Below are 19,251 nucleotides of genomic sequence, written 5' to 3' on the forward strand. Positions count from 1 at the left end.
CATAGCACGGAAAACATGGCCTCTCTCTCTGTCTTTCTTGTTATTGCAAAAGCAATAGCTATAGTATACAGTGGACGCTCGGGTTGTGAACGTGATCCATGCGGGATGCAAGTTTGCAACCCGCAGTGTTCGCAACCCACAGCGGTGCGTCTGCGCAAGCGCGGGCTGCAATTCAGCGCTTCTGCGCATAGTGCAATTTAGCACTTCTGCACATGCACGACCGCCAAAACCTAGAAGTAACCCGTTCCGGTACTTCCAGCTTTCGGCGCGTCCATAACCTGAAAACAACGCAGCCTCAAGCATCTGTAACCCGAGGTATGACTGTACAGAACAGAAACAGCGTATCTCACTTTCCACTCACAAGACTCCAACGATCAGTGCTGGAATGTAAACACAGACATGTGACATGTAACAATCCCACACATCTGCAGCACGGGAGGAATGGAATTCCAACAGTGGCCAACCAGATGCCTGTGGAAATCGGAGGATCACAACTCCCATCCATCACAGCAAGCACGGCCTGATGACCAGGAGAACATAGAGCTGGAAGGGACAAGTGTCATCTAGCACCACCCTCTGCAATACGAATCTACCTAACAGTTAACACCAGCCAGCCCACATTTTATCAGTTTTTACACAAGAATATCATGGGGGGCTTTGTCAAGAGCCTTACGGAAATTGAGATACACTTCCCCTTAATTGGTCAGCTATGGTTCCGTGGCTGGGGGCTCTAAAATTCCTGGCATCTACTTATTTAGAGGTAGTTTTAATCCGTTTTAATATTTTAAATTTTGTATGTTTTAAACGGCCTCGGCCCAGTATACCTGAAGCAGCATCTTCACCCCCATCGTTCAGCCCGGACACTGAGGTTCAGCTCCAAGGGCCTTCTTGGTGGTGGCGCCCGCCCTCTGGAACGCCTTCCCATCAGATGTCAAGGAAATATACAGCTATCTGACTTTTAGAAGACATCGAAAGGCAGCCCTCTTTAGGGAAGTTTTTAATGTTTGATGTTTTATTGTGTTTTAATATTCTGTTGAGAGTCGCCCAGCCAGATAGGCAGGGCATAAACAGTGAATAATAATAATCTTCATCATCATCGTCATAATAGTATGATTGTGAATTTTTCTCCATTTTATTGGTTTACCTTTTTGTAAACCACTTTGAGGTTTTTTTAAACAATCAAGTGGTGTGTGTGTGTGTAAATAAATGAAGTTGTTGTTTCATTATCTTTCTTTTATAGTGAAATACTACTTTTTCTGCTAAGCATTGAGAGAAACAATGAGAAGAAATCAGTAATTTGAGCCTCTCTTCCAGGAACTAACCAATATTGTCACCATGCTGGCCAGGAAGCTTCCAACAAAAGGCACGGTAGCCCTGAAAAATAGGACGTTTCCTGTTATGTATTGAAGTTCTCACCCTGGGCCACTTAACATTTTCCATACACAGTGAATAACAATGCCTGTGTGTGTATCACTAAAGACAAGGCCTGAATAGTCAGCAGAACAGCATAGAAAATAGGGGAATGAAACATTTGGCAGTAGTGGATCCCCTGTAAGGAGAGCGCAAACAACGGGGAGCAATTCTCAAGAGAAGGGGGAGCATGGAAGCAACTCACTTATTTCTAGCTGCCTTTGGATCCTGCCCTTGCAGCGCTCCCGGTAGTCGGACTGGGTGGCGTTGTACTCTGACATCACTTCCACAAACTTCCGGGACAAGGTGGAATGCTGGGCGGGGGGGGGGGGGGGAGAGAAAACATGGCTGCCATCATTTTCCAGAACGGTAAGCATGTTAGTCTGTCCGCTGCAGCACCGACAACCAGGCATCCAGAGATCTCCACGTAGTCACAACTGGAGCCACACCAGGCGCAAAATGTGCCTAGTGAATTTCAAACACCGGCACCAAGAGGATTCTGTGACAATTGATTTACTTCTGTTTATTTTATTGCATTTATTTCCTCTAAGGAGCTCAAGGTGGCATACATGGTTCTCTACCCCGTTTTATCCTCGCGACAAACCCATGAGGTAGGTTAGACGGAGAGCGCATGGTTGCCCAAGGTCCCCCAGCGAATTTCTTGGCTGAGTGGGGATTCGAACCCTGATCTCCCAAGGTCCTAGTCCCGCACTTTGACCACTAGACCACACTGACTATCCATCAAGCCCCCGCTCTTAAGAAAACCTACTTCACATACAACATATCCTGCAATTCATGGCATTTGCAATGGGGTAGAGGAAGAGCAGGTCCAGGAAGCCCCTTTGTGGGGGGCACGGACCCTCGACAATTGCCCTTAGGAGTCAGAGCCCTGGCACCATCACTGACCCCTTGGCCCCGCCAGTTGGGGGGCTGATGGGAGCTACAGCCCCCCGCCCACAACACTTGGAGGGCACCAGCTTGCGCCTCGCTCCTCTAGACGGCCCCACCTTGTTCTGCTCCCGATACCCTTGCGTAATTCAGAAGAGAAATAAAAGACTAAAGCACGGAAGAGCATCCCACCCACCCGCTGCTTCCTGCTTTCCGCCCCGGCTCCTGCACCGCAGTTCCTTGCCTCTGATTAAGGAACAGGCGGCTGCACAGCAAAACATTTTCACACTTGCTCTCCCCGGCGCATCGCCCATCTGCTGCGTTTCGGGGAGTCAGAGAGAGAGAGAGAGAGAGAGAGAGAGAGAGAGAGAGAGAGAGACGTTTCTTTGGAGATCAGACTTGGCTGCTCATCATCGTGTGACAGGGAGGTTCGGGGAGCCGCTGATGACTTGGAACTGGCTTTGTTTGTTGTGAAGACGAGCTGTTGGTGCCCTTCAGCATCCACAAAGGCTGGGGAGAGGGGAAAAGTCAGGCTCTTCCTCCCCAAGCCCCTGGGAAGGGAGGGCATCTCACCAGGAGCCAACTCCCAAACCAGCTGCTTCGCCCCCTCAGCCTTAATCCAGCCTTCCGCTTGGAAACTGGACCAGAGATGGATGAATCCCTCCATTTCAGTTGCTCATTTCTCAACCCCGAGTTCAGCTCCTGTTTTGCATCTTTTTAACAGAATTTGTCAGCATTTTTCATGTGCCGTTTTTCCCCAACGGGCACATTCTTGCAAGCGATTCCCCTAAAATATCACACCTTCTTGTATGTTGCATCAATTTATTTATTTACTGAATTTATAGCCCCACCTCTTCTTTCTCCAGGGGGCTCAAAGACAGCATACACCAGTGGTTTTCAACCAGTGTACCGTGGCACCCTGGGGTACCTTGAATGATGGTCAAGGGTGCTGTGGGCAACACTGGGCTCTGCCCCTCTTTCTTTCCCTCCTTCCTCTATTGCCCTCTTTTTTCTCTGCCTCCCAAAGGTTTGCACAGCTGTTTATTGCAGCAGCCCAGGCTTTAAGCTCTGCAGGCAAAGGTTGCCTCTTGGAGGTAATAAATAATAATAATAGTAGTAGTAGTAGTAATAAAGGTAAAGGGACCCCTGACCATTAGGTCCAGTTGTGACCGACTCTGGGGTTGCAGCGCTCATCTCACTTTATTGGCCGAGGGAGCCGGCAAAAAGCTTCCGGGTCATGTGGCCAGCATGACAAAGCCGCTTCTGGTGAACCAGAGCAGAGCACGGAAACGCCGTTTACCTTCCCGCCGGAGCGGTACCTATTTATCTACCTGCACTTTGACGTGCTTTCGAACGGCTAGGTTGGCAGGAGCAGGGACCGAACAATGGGAGCTCACCCCGTCGCAGGGATTCGAACCGCCAACCACCTGATCGGCAAGTCCTAGGCTCTGTGGTTTAACCTACAGCACTACCTGCGTAATAATAATAATAATAATAATAATAATAACAACAATTTATTGTTTATACCCCACCCACTCTGGGCGGCTTCCAACAAAAGATTAAAAATACATTAAAACATCAGTCATTATAAACTTCCCTAAACAGGGCTGCCTGAAAGGTACCTTTATTTGGGGGCAGCTTAGAGACCAATGGCCACAGCAGTAGCTGCCCAGAGGGATCCCAAGGAAAAGCAGAAAGGGGGCTGAAAAAGGGTGAGAGGCTGCCACCTCTGTAGGCAAGAGGTGACTTAACTGGGCTCCTGAGCCCCACAGGGGTGCCACAGAAAGAATCTAGTTGGTTACGGGAGCTGTGGACTCAAAAAGACTCCTCATTTAATTCCCATTACCACCCTGTGAGGCTGAGAGGCAGTGACTGCCCCCCCACAAGGGCAACCAGTGAGCTTTGTGGCTGAATCTGAACCCGGGTCTCTCCTGGGTCCGAATCCAACACTCTAACCATTGCACCACACTGACTCTACACATTTTAATTTGGTACACACTTTCCCTAATGCAGTCCCTTTGAATACACTTTGCTTGGCTGGAGAGGAAATTCAAAGGGGAGGTGAATTTTTGCCTTTGGCTTTGTTTCGGAAGTGCGAACGAGGCAGGAACATGTTGAAATGGGAACCACAAATGGAATGTGTCCCCCCCCCAAAAAAAAAACCCCTAAAGAGAATTCAGAAATATTGGTTGAAAGATTCCTGGGTTAACAGGACAGCACTGAGGAGAAATTTGAACAGACCACACCCAAGTTAAGACCCAGCTCAAAGTTCCAACAAGGCCCAAATCAGCAGTGGGTGGGGCCAAGGCAAAAGTGGGCAGAGCAAAATATGCAAATTTTTCCATTGTATGTTCCAGCTGCAAAAAAACACCCCATCCTCTGTCCACAGAAGCAAGTAGCAGCATCACAGATTTGAGGGCACATCTGAGTCTGGCTCAAGCGTGTGAGGAGAGGGGGGAGATGGGTCACTGAGTGTCCCAAGGGCCAGATGGAGAGGCTTCGGGGGGCCACGTTCATCAGCCCCTGCCAGTGGTAGGAAAACATCCAGTGCCAAGATCTGGTGTTTTTCAATGAAAGGATGTGACAGAAGTTTTACTGTTTCTTAAAAATAAATTATGCGTGGTGTGGAGGAAGTGGAAAGAGAGAATTTTATTTTTAAAGCATTAAAGGCCAGGCTTGCAGACAAAATCTTCAGGAGGTGTCTAGTCGTACAAACCATAAAACAGAAGGAATGTAACAAAACTGATCATTATTATTATTTTTAACTGCGAAGATCAAAATATAAGCATCCAAGGGGTGTAAGCCAACCAAGTTCTACTCGAGAGCAGACACACTGAAATTAATGGCGACTATCTTTGGGTAGAAATTGAATACAGCTCCATCATTTTATATTTCAAAATATTATTTGTCACAAATCACAACGACACCAGACTTCGGGTCACTCGAATGGAACCAATCAGCCAGAGTAGGAAGGAAGGACTATCTCAGAGTGCTGTTGACTCTCTTTCCTTGGAGATTTTTAAACAGAGGTTGGATGGCCATCTGCCAGGGATTCTGTAGCTGTGATTTCTGCATTGCAGGGGGCTGGACTAGCTAACCCTTGGTGGCACCTTCTGACACTATAATTCTATGACTATGGACTACGTATTGTGACATGTAAGATTTCCAGGTGCTCCGAACCTCAGCTTGGAAGTCCACTCCAATGGATGTTAACATATGGAACTCACTGCCACAAGAAGTAGTGGTGCCCACTGGATTATAAGGCTTTAACGGGGGCTTTAAAGAAGCACACAGACCAGGCAGTGAGTGGGTAACAGGGCCACCTACCTGTGTCTTTCTTATTCTCAAATCTGCTGACGATCTGTTGAGCCCCTCCTCCTGCTCGATGCTCTGCTCAATACCTAAGGGGGAGAGAAAAGCAGATCAGACTTTCAGAGAAGGAAGAGAAAGGGGGCGGGGGTTGAGAAACAGATGGGACTCTCTCTCTCTCTCTCCTTCCTCGCCTGCCTGATGCCCGTTTCAGACTAGGTTAAAAATAGCTCCCCAGAAGGCAAAAGACCATCTAGGAGCATCCCGAAAACTGCCCCAGGAAAGTCAGAACACCTGCATTTGCACCTCATTTAATTTAGAAGGAAAAGCAATAATCTGGGCTATGAAAGGTGAACCCTGCAGCCCAAATAAAGGATGCAAATCTGCATTTCCTTTGGTTATCTCCAAAGGAGAGAGGAGAGGAGCTGCCCTGGTTCTGAGATCTCCAGACACAGCCAAAAGGATCTTGGAAGCCATAAGGGCTCAAAATCTTGGGAAAAAAAAGGCAGAGGTTCCCAGGACATCCTTGACTTGCAGATCATTTTCCACTGCCCCTTTTAGGGGCTTCCTCCATTCTGATTTATACAGGGACGCGGGTGGCGCTGTGGGTTAAACCACAGAGCCTAGGACTTGCCGATCAGAAGGTTGGCGGTTCAAATCCCCGTGATGGGGTGAGCTCCTGTTGCTCGGTCCCTGCTCCTGCCAACCTAGCAGTTCGAAAGCACGTCAAAGTGCAAGTAGATAAATAGGTACCACTCCGCCGGGAAGGTAAACGGCGTTTCCGTGCGCTGCTCTGATTCGCCAGAAGCGGCTTAGTCATGGTGGCCACATGAGCCGGAAGCTGTACGCCGGCTCCCTTGGCCAGTAAAGTGAGATGAGCGCCGCAACCCCAGAGTCGTCCATGACTGGACCTAATGATCAGGGGTCCCTTTACCTTTACCATTCTGATTTGGAGAAGGACAACTTTCTCTGTAGGGCACAGATGCCCCTTTTACCCCTCCAACAGCCGTTTCCCACAACACCTCTGAGCATGAGATCTATAAACTTGAAACACACCCACCCACACCAAAAAGAGCTGAGTTTCCCAGGAAAATAAATCTTGAGCCTCAAAACGTGGCCCCCTGCACTAAGCTTGCCACCAGAGCCTTGCAGTTCTATCTGCTGCCATGTCCACCTAAGGCTGGCCATGCCACCTGCCTCCCTCTGCTGTGCCTCAAGTCGAGAGATAGGGGTCAGAAGCCAAACCAGCCCCTATGCGTAGCACCCTTATCCTGCCTCCGTGCAAGGCGATACTCACTCTTTAGCTTGGAGCGCACTTTGTTGGCTGTCTTCTTGATGTCAGACATGAGCTCCTCTAGCTCCTCCTTGGTTTCTGGAAGGCAGAAGAGGCAGAAGGTAAGATCATCATCTGAGCCTGCTGGATCAGGCCAATGGCCTCACCTACTCCAGCATCCTGTACTTACAGTTGCCAAACAGATTCCCTGAATGGGAAACCCACAAGCAGGACCCGAGCGGAAGAGCCCTCTCCTCCTCCGTCTCCTGTGGCAGAGAGTTCCATAGTTTAATTATGTGCCGAGTGAAGAAGGACTTTCTTTTGAGTTCTTAGGAATGCTTGTGGATGGCCATAATTGCAACCTGATTTCACAGCTGGATTTTGGCCTTGTTGGAATCAGTCCCTTGAACTGCGATGAGAGCTGGGCAAAACAAACAAACAAAAAATCCTTCCAGTAGCACCTTAAAGACCAACTAAGTTAGTTCTTGGTATGAGCTTTCGTATCTGAAGAAGTGTGCATGCACACGAAAGCTCATGCCAAGAACTAACTTAGTTGGTCTTTAAGGTGCTACTGGAAGGAATTTTTTTTGTTTTGGCAGACCAACACGGCTACCTATCTGTAACGAGAGCTGGGCAAGGCATCCCTGCTTAAATTTATCCCCCAGCCTCGTGCTGGCCAAATCCTGCCACCCTAGCGATCTTTTCTTCCAAGTTCCCTTTGGGATCAGATGCATGTTCAATTTGTGGTCCACATTTTAACACGAACAGGCCTTGTTTGCACTTCCCGAAATCTACACTAAACCCGCAAAATGAGGCTCCCTTTGCAATCCACCCTCCTTCCACAAAGTTCTCCAGCCAAACAAGATGTACCCAAAATGCATATGTTAGGGGAAAGCGCGTAATAAATCTAAATGTAGAGAGCCAGCGCAGTATAGTGGTTAGAGTGTCGGACTAGGACCTGGGAATCCAGGGTTCAAATCCCCACTTGCCATGAAGCTCAGTGGGTGGGGGCCTTGGGCCTAGCCTACCTCATAGGGCTGTAATGGGGATTCAGTGAGGAGGGGAATGAACCAGTTACGCCACCTTGAGCTACTCAGAGGAAACAATGGGGGAACAGTACAGTGGAACCTGGTGTTACGGAAGGGATCCGTGTAATGCAATAAAGAAATAACAAATACAGTGGTACCTCAGGTTACAGACGCTTCAAGTTACAGACTCCGCTAACCCAGAAATAGTACCTCGGGTTAAGAACTTTGCTTCAAGAGGAGAACAGAAATTGTGTGGTGGCAGCGGGAGGCCCCATTAGCTAAAGTGGTACCTCAGGTTAAGAACAGTTTCAGGTTAAGAACGGACCTCTGGAACAAATTAAGTTCTTAACCTGAGGTACCACTGTACTTAAAGAAAGAATGTGAGAGAGGGAGAAGACCTTCCCTCCAACTCCTTCTCCACACCAGACCTCACTGCATAAACCTCTATTATTCCCCCTCCCATCTTGCCCATCAATTTCTGCCTAAGCCCAAAAGCTGCAGCCCTCCCTCGCAGGGGCGGCGCGCTCCAGCCCCCCCGGATTGCTCTGCTTGCCCTTTTCCTGCAGCTTCCCCAAGCTGCCAGGCGCTGGAGGTGCCAGGTGCAAGCCTGCTCCCTCCCTGCCCCCTCCGCAACCCGCCCCCCCTCGGCCCGGAGAGCAGATAATTGTCGTCACCTGGAACTCTGAACATCGCCAACGTAACCAAGCAACGCTGGCAGAGCAGCCAAGTCTGGGTGGCACAGAGGAGGCGACGGGGGCACGGCGAGGTCTCTGCACTGGCAGCCTCGCACCAAGACTCTCCGCTGAGCTCAGAGCATCTGTGCAGGGCCTCAGACGTCCTCAGCAGGATCAGCACTGCCTTGGGGCAAACGCCGCAGAGGTTACGCTCAGCCCTGAGCTTCCAGCCCATCTCCTTTCCAATTAGCATGCTTACACACTGCAACACGTCCAACAAAGAACCCCCTTGCCAGCCTTTGAGCATTTTACCAACTTGGGAGAGTTTGGCAAAGGTTCAGGGAAGGGCAAGCAAAATGATCGAGGGGATGACTCTCCTATGAAGGAAGGTTGCAGTGTTTAAGGAGCGACATGATGGATGGTAATAAAATTATGCCTGACAAAGTGGATGGAGAGAAGTTTCCCTCCCTCTCTCCTAACCCTAGAACTCAGGGACATCCAATGTTGCAGGATTCAGGGCAGAGGAAAGAAAGGATTGCCTCACGCAGTGCAGACTGTGGAACTCACTGCCACTGGAGGCAGTCGTGACCGCCAACCTTTAAAAGAGGGCTGGACAAATTCATGGGGGATTAAGGCCATCGATGGCTACTAGTCATGCTGGCTATTGTCCTGCCAGCACAGTTTGAAGCAGCGATGCTTCTGAACACGACAGAAGCTTGGGTCCTGTTTGGGGGTTTCCCCATGATGGGCATCTGGGCGGCCATTGCGAGAACAGGATGCTGTACTAATTTGCATGAAAATAGTGCTGAATTTTCACGAGAACCCTCCTCTTTTTTAATGCAAACCGAACCCTTCTGTGGCACAGTGGGTTCGAGCCCACTCAGGGATGGCTGTGGGCAGGATTCCCGCATTGCAGGGGGTTGGATTAGATGACCCTCGGGGTCCCTTCCAACTCTACAATTCTTATGATGTGGGATCCCAACTGAGGGGAAACTGAGAAAAGCCTTCTTTGTGTGGCTCCTCCTCAAGAGGTCCAGAGGGTGGCAGCACGAGAACGGGCCTTCTCTGCAGTGGCTCCCTGCCTATGGAATGCTCTCCCCAGGGAGGTTCGCATGGTGCCTTCATTATACACCTTTAGTTGCCAGGCAAATACGTTCCTTTTTAACCAGGCCTTTGGTTGATCTGATTGACATCCTATGTCCTTTTAAAATGTGGGTTTTTTGAGGGGAGGGCTATTGGGTTGTTTTTTTATTTTTATTATGTATTTTGTTGTTTTATATCTTGATTTTATTCTATGAACTTTCCTGTACCTCCTGGGTATAGGGCGGTATATAAATTCATTCATTCATTCATTCATTCATTCATTCAATCAATCAATCAATCAAGCTGGTAAGATTTGTTCATTTCTGCCTCACACTGCAGCAGTTTTAAATTGGTTTAACTGTCATGGGTGCCCTTAAACTATCTAGGAGTTGCATCTTGACAGGGATCCTGAGAATCCTTGGTAAAAAATAAAGAAACCCCATTCTCTCAGTTTCCCAGAGCTTCGTAAAGAGAGAAAATAACTCATGCCCATTTAGCCTTGCATAAGAATACATTTATGCGCCTGACACTACTTAGGGCTTAGCAGCACAAGCAGCTGCCTTGTACTGTATCCATTGGTTCAACTTGGCTCAGTATGGCCCACTGCCACAAGTCAGTGTAAGCATCTGATTACCGTATTTTTCGCCCTATAGGACGCACTTTTCCCCCCTCCAAAAATGAAGGGGAAATCTGTGTGTGTCCTATGGGGCGAATACAGGCTTTCGCTGAAGCTTGGAGAGCGAGAGGGGTCGGTGCACACCGACCCCTCTCACTCTCCAGGCTTCAGGAAGCTATCAGCAAGCCTGGGGAGCCCACGGGAGTTCCCGCAGGGCTCCCCGCGTTGCGGAAAGCAGCCTGCCGCCCTGAAGCAGAGCGCTCCTCGCGCTGGGCAGACATCCGCAGTGTGGGGAGGCCCGTAAGGCTCCCCGCGCTGCGGATAGCAGCCTGCCGCCCAGCGCGCAAGGCGCCCTGAAGCAGAGCGCCCCTCGCGCCGGGTGGACATCGGCCAGCCCCACAAGCTCGGGGGACAGCAGGGAGGCGCAGCGCCGCCATCCTGCTGTTCCCCGACCTGGTTTTGGGGGGGACATAAAGGGGAAAAAAATTCCTTTATTTCCCCCCCAAAAAACTAGGTGCGTCCTATGGGACGGAGCATCCTATGGGACAAAAATACGGTAACCTTTTATTAGGGGGACACTTACTGAAAAAGTGGCCTGTTTTGCCTTTAGAGCAGCAATTTTCAGGAGAAAAGTTTGTGGGGAAGCCAAGTTAAATTCTTCGGGGGGAAAACCTCTTATCTGACAGAAGATCTGGTTTGCACAATTATTTTAAATGCACAATGTATTATATTCTGTTATCTCTATTTTGCTTCTCATAAGGGCTTTGGCTGCACAAATAAATAATAATATTCATTCGTTGGCAGCAGCACTCCAGGGGTCCAGGCAGCTCCCTCCCAGCCCTGCCCAGAGATGCTATCGGGGATTGCCATGCAGCGTTAAGTTTTCACCCACACTGAGTCAGCCCATGCAGCCAGTATTGTCTACTCTGACAGGCAGCTCTGCTATTTTGCTATACAAGAAAAAGGGGAGGGGGCGGAATGCACAGAAGCCAGTAATTAACTCCCACCCTGCAGGGAGAAGAAAATAATTAAAGGGCAAATCCTCATTGCAAGCGGAGAATGCCTTATCTTTAATCTCTGTTGAGCTCTCAGAAGACTTCAAGAGCCTAGCCTTGAGTCTGAGGATTTTCCTTCCATGACAGAACTCCCTCCCTTCTCCCATGCAGAGCCCCTAAATCTATTCTGAGTCCCCCCACAACAGATTTGGGGACGGTGTGGGACACACACTTGGAGAGAGGGAATCCCAGATGCTGGCTTCCGTTAGTGCAGCGGCCCTGGGTCTTTTATTTTACAATGATGCAATCTTAATATAATATCACATTCCTACAATTGCTCAAAAAATCACAGTCAGCAGGAAGCAATAGAATAGGACAGGGCCTATAGACAGGAAGATGCTCCACCAATGAACTGTGGCCTTTCCTCTAAAAACAACCCAAGACTCTAGCCCTCATTGCTCTGAATTAATGGCTGATTTAAACAGGAATATAGGAAACTGGCTTATACGGATCAGGCTGAGGCAGGTGCTCTGCTACCTTTCCCTGCTGGATCGAGGAAATTCAGTCCTCAGCGCAGGGGTTTGGGCCCTTTGCTTTCCTCCCGCCCCCCAGTTGCTGTTGAGCTCCATCTCCCATCAGTCCCAGGCCAGCAAGGCCAACAGCAAAGGCCGAGGGGTGCCTTCAAACAACAATACCTGGAGATCCATCATTCCCCTGCCCGCTGCCTCCATGCAGAGGACAGCAGCATCCAGTGACTTGCTCTTTGCATCCTATCAGGTGGCTGCTAACTAAAATTACAGGAGAAGAGACTGTAATGGAATCACAGAATAGTAGAACCCCAGGGTTCATCTAGTCCAATTAGAATCACAGCTAATAAAGGAAAGGAAAATGTCGGGCAACCCTGCTGCCAAGGGGCAGCCCGGAAAAAGGCCTGTGTTTCTATGCTGGCAGAGACAAAGAGGATTGCCACCTTTTCATTGTGCAGGGCTCAGTGCCTTCAACCACCCCAGAATAATGCCCACACTCAGCTTGCCAACAGTGCCCCCTCCGCAAAGGCATTTCCCTTCCCTTCCTTAAACAGCCCCTTCCCATCTCCGGGTTTTCCAACGCACTCCAAAGGGGTGCAATTTCCGTCTTGCCACAGAGGTGGTGCTGGAAAATTGGTTGTTTCCATCCTCTCGCCTGACTCGCCTGGACCCAAAGCTCATTAATAACATCCCGAGGCCCCCGGAGAAGCCAGCTCTCTTTCAAACGGGTGGGCAGGGCGGCTGCAATTTCTCAAGATCGATGTTGACTGCGCATGGAAGGAGATGACCCTCCCTGTGGTGAATGGAGAAAGCAATTATGTGGAGGGAATATTATCCTGGGAGAAGAGGGAGGAAGGGCTATAGGCAAGCCAGCTAGCAAAGCTTGAGGAGTAATAGCATTCCACGCCACCCCAACGGTGAGAAACTCCAGGGCTTCCCCAGGGCTCTGTTTCCTTGGAATGAAGGACAGCGGACCACTCAGGGACCACTTTTAATAGGGGTATGGATGGAGTAAGCAGGCAGGAACTGGTTGTGTGGGTGATGGCAACAATCTCCGGAGGAGGAGGAGAAAGCAGGGAGAGAAGAGAAGCGCGGCAGTGAGTCAGAAGCGACAGAGGGGGCAGCCAACACAGAAACCTCCGGCACTCACCCACGCAGGGAATACAGGAGGCAAGAGGGGAGGGAACGGGAAGAGGGATATGCCTAGAAGGAGCTGCTGGGGGCAGCCACCCTGCACCGGAGGCAGGAAAGCCGGAGAGATCCCCATCCCACGCACAGAAAGCTGCCTCATACCAGGTCAGATTATTAGAGCATCTAAGCTTAGTATTGTCAGCACAGACTGGCAGCAGCTCTCCAGGGTTTCAAGCAGGGGATATTCCCAGCCCTTCCTGGAGATGCAATGGGGGTGTGTGTTGAAGCTGGGGCATTCTGCACGCCAAGCAGCTGCTCTGCCACTGTAATTTGCAATATCGACAGAAAATGGTTATAGGCACCCGAGGACACGTGGCAACTTGTGCAATGATACCTTTGTTTAAAAATGGAAATGGCTCGGAAGTTAAATGTAATTAAGAGTTTTGGTGCTTCTGCGGGGGTGGAGTGGGGTTGTTAAATATGGTCTAGTGCTGCTTGTGAAAATAATAAAATGTTTGCAGGCAGGGGGAAACCACTAAGGGGGCTTCAAAGAAGCAAACACCAGCCATCCTTTCTCCTAATGCAAAGCTCTTCTGGTTCACAGAGCCTGCAGTATTTTGCAGAAGTGCATACGAATACGATATCTTTATTGTCATTGTCCCATACAGAACAATGAAATTGAAAATCTACATAAGACATTCAAAAACCCCTAAAAACTCTGAAACCCCATTTCATCCCAGGAAACAGAAATGGACCAAAGCGTTTTGTTGCCTTAGCACCACAAATCCACTTCAACCACACTGAACTTTTTGCAGTTAGGAAAGTGACAGGGGAAATATGCCAGAAAGTGTGGGACAAACAAGGGATTAATGAGAAGGTGCATAAATGCCCTGGAAGCAAATCAGAACAGATGTGGGATGAAGGCCTCTTTGGAATCACTAATCCGTTGTTGGAAAATGTTCAGAAAAGGGCAACCACCATGATCAAGGGAGTGGAGCGACTCCCCTATGAAGGAAAGCTTGCAGCGTTGGGACTATTTAGGTTAGAGTTTGCTAAGAGTCAACATAATAGATGTTTATAAAATTATGCATGGCATGGACAAGGCGGATAGGGAAAAGATTTCCCTCCCTCTCTCATTACACTTGAACATTTGGACATCCAATGAAGCGGAATGTTGGGAGATTCAGGACAGATTTTTTAAAAAGGACTTTTCATAGCTCAACTATGCTCAAAAGAAGTTTGGACAAATTCATAGCGGAGAGGGCTATCGATGGCTATCGGCCGGGACTGCTAACTCTGCCTCCGCAATGTTGCTTCTTGAACACCAGTTGTTGGAAAACATAGGAGGGGAGGGCAGGGGGAGAGAGCTCTTGTGAATGAATCCCGCTTGCAGGTTTCCCATTGGGGTATCTGGTTGGCCACTGTAAAAAAACAAACAGGGCTAGATGGGCTCCCTCTGGCCTGATCCAGCAGGCTCAAATTATGTTCTTAAATGCTCAGTACAGAGCGGAGACAGTCTGACCTCCACAAACCTTTTGTGCATGCTCAATAGACAGGTCGTCTGGAGGAGCCCCTCCTTGAATCAAATGCCCATGAATATGGCAAATGACCCTGGGGTGCCCCTCAATGGTACCCCTTCTCCCTCATTGCTTCCACCCTTTGCTAAGCAACTGTTCCGATTGCATCTGGGCCAACTGGATTGGCATCCTGGGTCGGGCAGGAAAGCTGATCCTGCTCTGCCCTTCCAGCGCCACCTGGCATGGTGGCACCAACAGGACCCCTGCTAGACCCACAGGAGTGTCATGCTCCCTCTCCACTGGCTAAATTAAGGTGCAGCTAATTGCTGAGCACTTTCCCCTAATGCGCTCACAGGCGAGGGAGTTAATTGATATTTATGCAGCGCCCCAGCCTGCCACAGGAGAGAACGCTCAATTGTTTGGAGGGCCGGGGTTAAACAAGTCACAGAGATCCACGCGGGGCAGCAAAACCTGAGAAGAGACACACACCCCCCCGCTGCCGATGTCTTACACGAAGAAGTGAGGGGAAAGTCTTTTTTGCGGTGCTGGTGGGTAACCTGAGGAACTGGAGCTTCTTGCAGGGAGTGAACCACTCCCCTACAAAATGGAAACCATAGAACCACTGAATTTCAGAGTTGGAAGGGACCCAGAGGATCATCCAGTCCAACCCCTGCAATGCAGGAATAGGCAGTTGTCCCATACGGGGATCGAACCTGCAACCTTGGTGTTATCACCACCATGCTCTAACTGTTGAGATTTACATTCCACCTTAAGGAGCAGACGTGTGGAATTCTCGCATGTCACATGTCTGTTTGCATTCCAGCACAGCTTGCTGGGAACTTCCGCTGTGCTTTTGCTTTTTCCGTTCTCTCTGAGAAGACGAGAGAGACAACATGTTTCCTTGTCCTGATTTATGATTCATAAATCTGTAGTTGTAGCATGCTTTCACAAGCCTCATGCCTATTCTGTGTGCGCAGTTTGATCTGCTGATAGTGTGCCCTGGCTTTGAAGCCCGTGTCGCTGATTTACGTTGGAGCAGAGGCCGATGGTCTTCGCAGCAGGACGGTTGGAAGGAGACGGCCCAGCTGGGGCTAGCCAGCTGGCCTCCCGGTCCTCTGCATGTCGACACTAACCAACTGAACTAACCAACAGAACTCCTTCACCACCTGGTTTAAAGGGAAAGTGCCACCCTGCAAAAAAAAAAAGGTGGTGGTTTCTCCTTCATTGGAGGTGTTTAAACAGAGGTTGGGTGGCCATCTGTCAGGGGGTCTTGCTTTTGCAGGGGTTTGAGCTAAATGATCTTGGAGGTACCTTCCAACTTTTATGATTCTATGGTCGCAACTTCAGCTGTAACAAAGGGGCTTGTTTTCACGAAACAAGGATATTCACTGTTGGGGGGAGACATCTGCCCCCATCCACTGGCAAAAGCCCCCCCCCCACCTCAGCCAAGAAGAGGCAAGGCAGCCTTACTCACTCTCGTCGGGGTTGGGGGCCGCAAGTATGGCACTGTGCTTCCGCTTCACCTCTTCCACATTCTCCGCGATCTTGTCGATGAACCCCCGGATCTCTTCCACCTGGAGGAAGGAGGGCCAGAGTGAGCAGAGAGCTTGGAAGGCCCTGGCTTTTGACAAGGGTGTCTTCCAACATCAAACCCCAGCATCGCAAAAATAAGGACTTGCCACAAGGCCTGCTTCAGAGGCCCTGTTTTAATTTCAAAAGCCCTCAACAAGCTGCTACTGCTCCCCTCACTTCATAGTTCTCTGTAAAAAGCAGGCCTCTGGTTTCATCCCACAGCAACCAGGGAGAAGGCCTCAGCTAAACCTTCAATCTTAACTCAGCTTGTATGGGAATAAGCACTACTGAATTCAGTTAAGACTTACTCCAGGGACCGCCTGAAATCTTCTATCCCAGTTCAATCCCCGAGAATCTCTGCAGGAATGTTGTTCCCTGGAACTGGAGAGGCTCATTTAACAGCAATGAAACCCTTTTAATGTTTGATGTTTTAATGTTTGATATTTTGTTACTTTATTATTATTATTATTATTATTATTATTAATAATAATAATAATAAAAATAATATTCTGTTGGGAGCTGCCCAGAGTGGCTGGGGAAACCCAGCCAGATGGGTGGGGTATGTATGTATGTATGTATGTATGTATGAATGAATGAATGAATGAATGAATAAATAAATAAATAAATAAAATAATTTTATTCTTAAAATCTTTGTACCACCCTTCAACTGTAGATCTCAGGGCTGTTCACAACACTGGCCCATTCCTGTGGAACGCCATGCCACTAGAGATTCAGTGGGTGCCTTCCGTGCCAACGTTTGCCTGCTGAAAACTTTTCTATTCCACCAGGCCTATGCAGGCAATTAAGAGTACAACCTTCTGCAGTGGCTAACTGAAGTCTGTTTTTAACTTTTGAATGTTTTCAATGCTGTAAAATATCTATATGAGACACAGCGGTATAAAGCGAAAAGGTTCCCCACTTCTCCTCAACCGTTCCCCAATGATCTGCACAGGACTGAAGTAATTTTGCTCTGAGCTGCCAGGTGCAACCCCCCACCCCGCCAAAAATGCATCTAGTTGCTCAAAGAAGAAGCAAAGGGGTGACTAGTGGTGGCGGTGGCGGCGGTGATGGGGGGGATCTGCAGGAAGAGGCCAAATATTTGACTCCCTGACAAATTCGTGCAACTAAACGGGGTTTCTCACCTGCTCAAAAAACTCGTCCATGAAGCGGTCCCGATCCACTCCGACAGTGACGTCATCGTCATCGTCGCTGTCCTTAGCCTGGAAGACACCAAATGCCCTGAATGAAAGAAATCCTCTGGGACAGACTTCTGAAGGGGAGAAACCCTCGGGACTTTGCACCTTGCAGACTCCTTTGGAGACCAACACGACCAGGCATTCCCCAACTTTTTTGTGCCACTGCCCCCTTGTTTTCAAGAACTCTTCCCCAGTGCCCCCTACCCTACTCCATAAAAAGCACCCTTCAGAACAGCGGTTTGCATGACCCACTACGGAAGATAGCACCACACTAAAATTCAGCAACAATTAATTGCACATTTCTTCAAAATCCAACTACAGTATTTAATTAATTCAGGAACATTGGTTACCTTGACTCATCGATGCCAACTTCTCAAAGTCTGAGAGTCATTTACACCGCCAGCACCCCCCTGCTGACTCCTTGCCTCTTAGCAGCAATATTTTGGTCACAAACATATAGTTTACCGAACAAAAGGTGTTCTTTACTAAGCTACAAGTACATATTGAGTTTGTGCTGGAAATGTCCATATACAGTATATAGCAATCGATGTAGTAATCCCACCGGCCCCCACAGGGGGCAGTACCACCCACTTTGGGAACCACTGATCTAGCCTAATGCTCTGCTCCTTTCATTAAAAACAATGCAAGATTCCAGTCCTCATGGAGCTGAATAAAAGGCTGATTTAAACAGGAACAGGTGCTTTATGTTGAGCTGACCCACTGGCCTATTTTGCTATCGTCCATACTGAGTGGCAGTAGCTCTCCAGGGATTCCTCTCCGGTCCTAGCCCTTGGAGATCTTCCTGGGGTCTGAACTTGCATCCTTCTTCATGGAAAGCAGATGCTCTCCAGCACCAACCTAGCCCCGAGGAAGAGAGGCATCAGAGGATACTGTGCAAGCTAGTATCCTAACCATATTGACACAGTAGATGCACCATCTTCAAATGGGGAAATAAAAAGTTAAAGGCTCTCACAGGCCCAAATTATTAGTTCACAGCAGAGGTCGCCAGCTGTGACTCTGCATGAGTCTCTGCTCTGGGCTTGCCTCCTCTTTTCAATTCGCTTCCTGTGGGGGGAGGGCATCATTCACTGCACCGCTGCACTGAGTGCCCATCGTTCATTCAACTACTCTCAGCGCAGACAGCAGCCGTTTCCAGACAGGCAGCTCCCAAGCACTAATAAATCATTGTTCTTCTTCTGCATGATGCAAGCAGAATTGCAATAGACCCCATCAGGGATATGGGATACCTCCCCCGCCCCCCCAAATATGTTCATCTTGCTTGTTCCATTTTTTTCACCTATAAACTGATGTTGGTGGGGAAGGTCCAATTTGGGGAAGAATAAATTGCAAGCAATTCTTGATGATGATGATGATGATATGATTATTTCAAAAAAAGAACAACAATAATTAATCAAGCACTATGCACTTGTTCATTTTAACACAAATCCTCATTACTACCCATGAAGTGTAAAAAAAAAAAAAAAGCTGAAACAAAAGTATAGATTTCTGCTTTATTGGGGGCAGGAGTTGCCAAAATGTCCCCCCACCCTTTTAATTTTTTAAAATTAGCATTGCCCCCTATTTTTGAAAATGTAAAAGTATAGCCAGAAAAGAATTTTGTTCAAAATAAAGAAACACACACAGAGAGAGATTAATGATAGTAATGGGGTTATACAATGGCCAAGCTTATAATAAGCAAGTGCCAAATACAGTCCATAGGTCCTTGGGACTCTCTCCAAGCCACACCCTCTCTTCTTAGGCCACGCCCCTCAGCAGCCTTGAGGGTCCATTCCAAGTCTACAATTCTATGAACAGTTAGCAGCAGCACCTGTTGTACAGCAGACTGAGCAGGCATGCACAGGTCACTTGCCTTTACCTGGAGATGTCAGGGATTATAATTTCCATTGTCATTTCCCAACGCATAATGCCAGAGTGCATATGAACAACAATCCCTAGGATTATACATAATATAAAAAGGTAAAGGTAAAGGACCCTTGGGCGGCTAAGTCCAGTTAAAGGTGACTATGGGGTT

General features: G+C 48.6%; 1 protein-coding gene across 2 annotated transcripts in view; it reads right to left on the reverse strand.

Moving 5' to 3' along the window:
- Nucleotides 1-19,251, reverse strand: part of STX1A (syntaxin 1A) — a 40,756-nt gene that overhangs the window by 12,922 nt on the left and 8,583 nt on the right. For both annotated transcript variants that reach the window (XR_014163128.1, XM_081889568.1), the window contains exons 2-6: nt 17,166-17,243; nt 15,926-16,025; nt 6,905-6,979; nt 5,626-5,699; nt 1,616-1,724 (exon numbers count right to left, since the gene is read on the reverse strand). Coding sequence is in view for 1 of the 2 variants with exons in the window: in XM_081889568.1 (XP_081745694.1) it covers nt 1,616-1,724; nt 5,626-5,699; nt 6,905-6,979; nt 15,926-16,025; nt 17,166-17,243 (436 nt within the window). In the remaining variant the exon portion in view is untranslated. The remainder of the gene's footprint in view (nt 1-1,615; nt 1,725-5,625; nt 5,700-6,904; nt 6,980-15,925; nt 16,026-17,165; nt 17,244-19,251) is intronic.

This window comes from Podarcis melisellensis (assembly GCF_964234715.1).
Source record: "Podarcis melisellensis genome assembly, chromosome: 15".
Classification (NCBI taxonomy): domain Eukaryota; kingdom Metazoa; phylum Chordata; class Lepidosauria; order Squamata; family Lacertidae; genus Podarcis; species Podarcis melisellensis.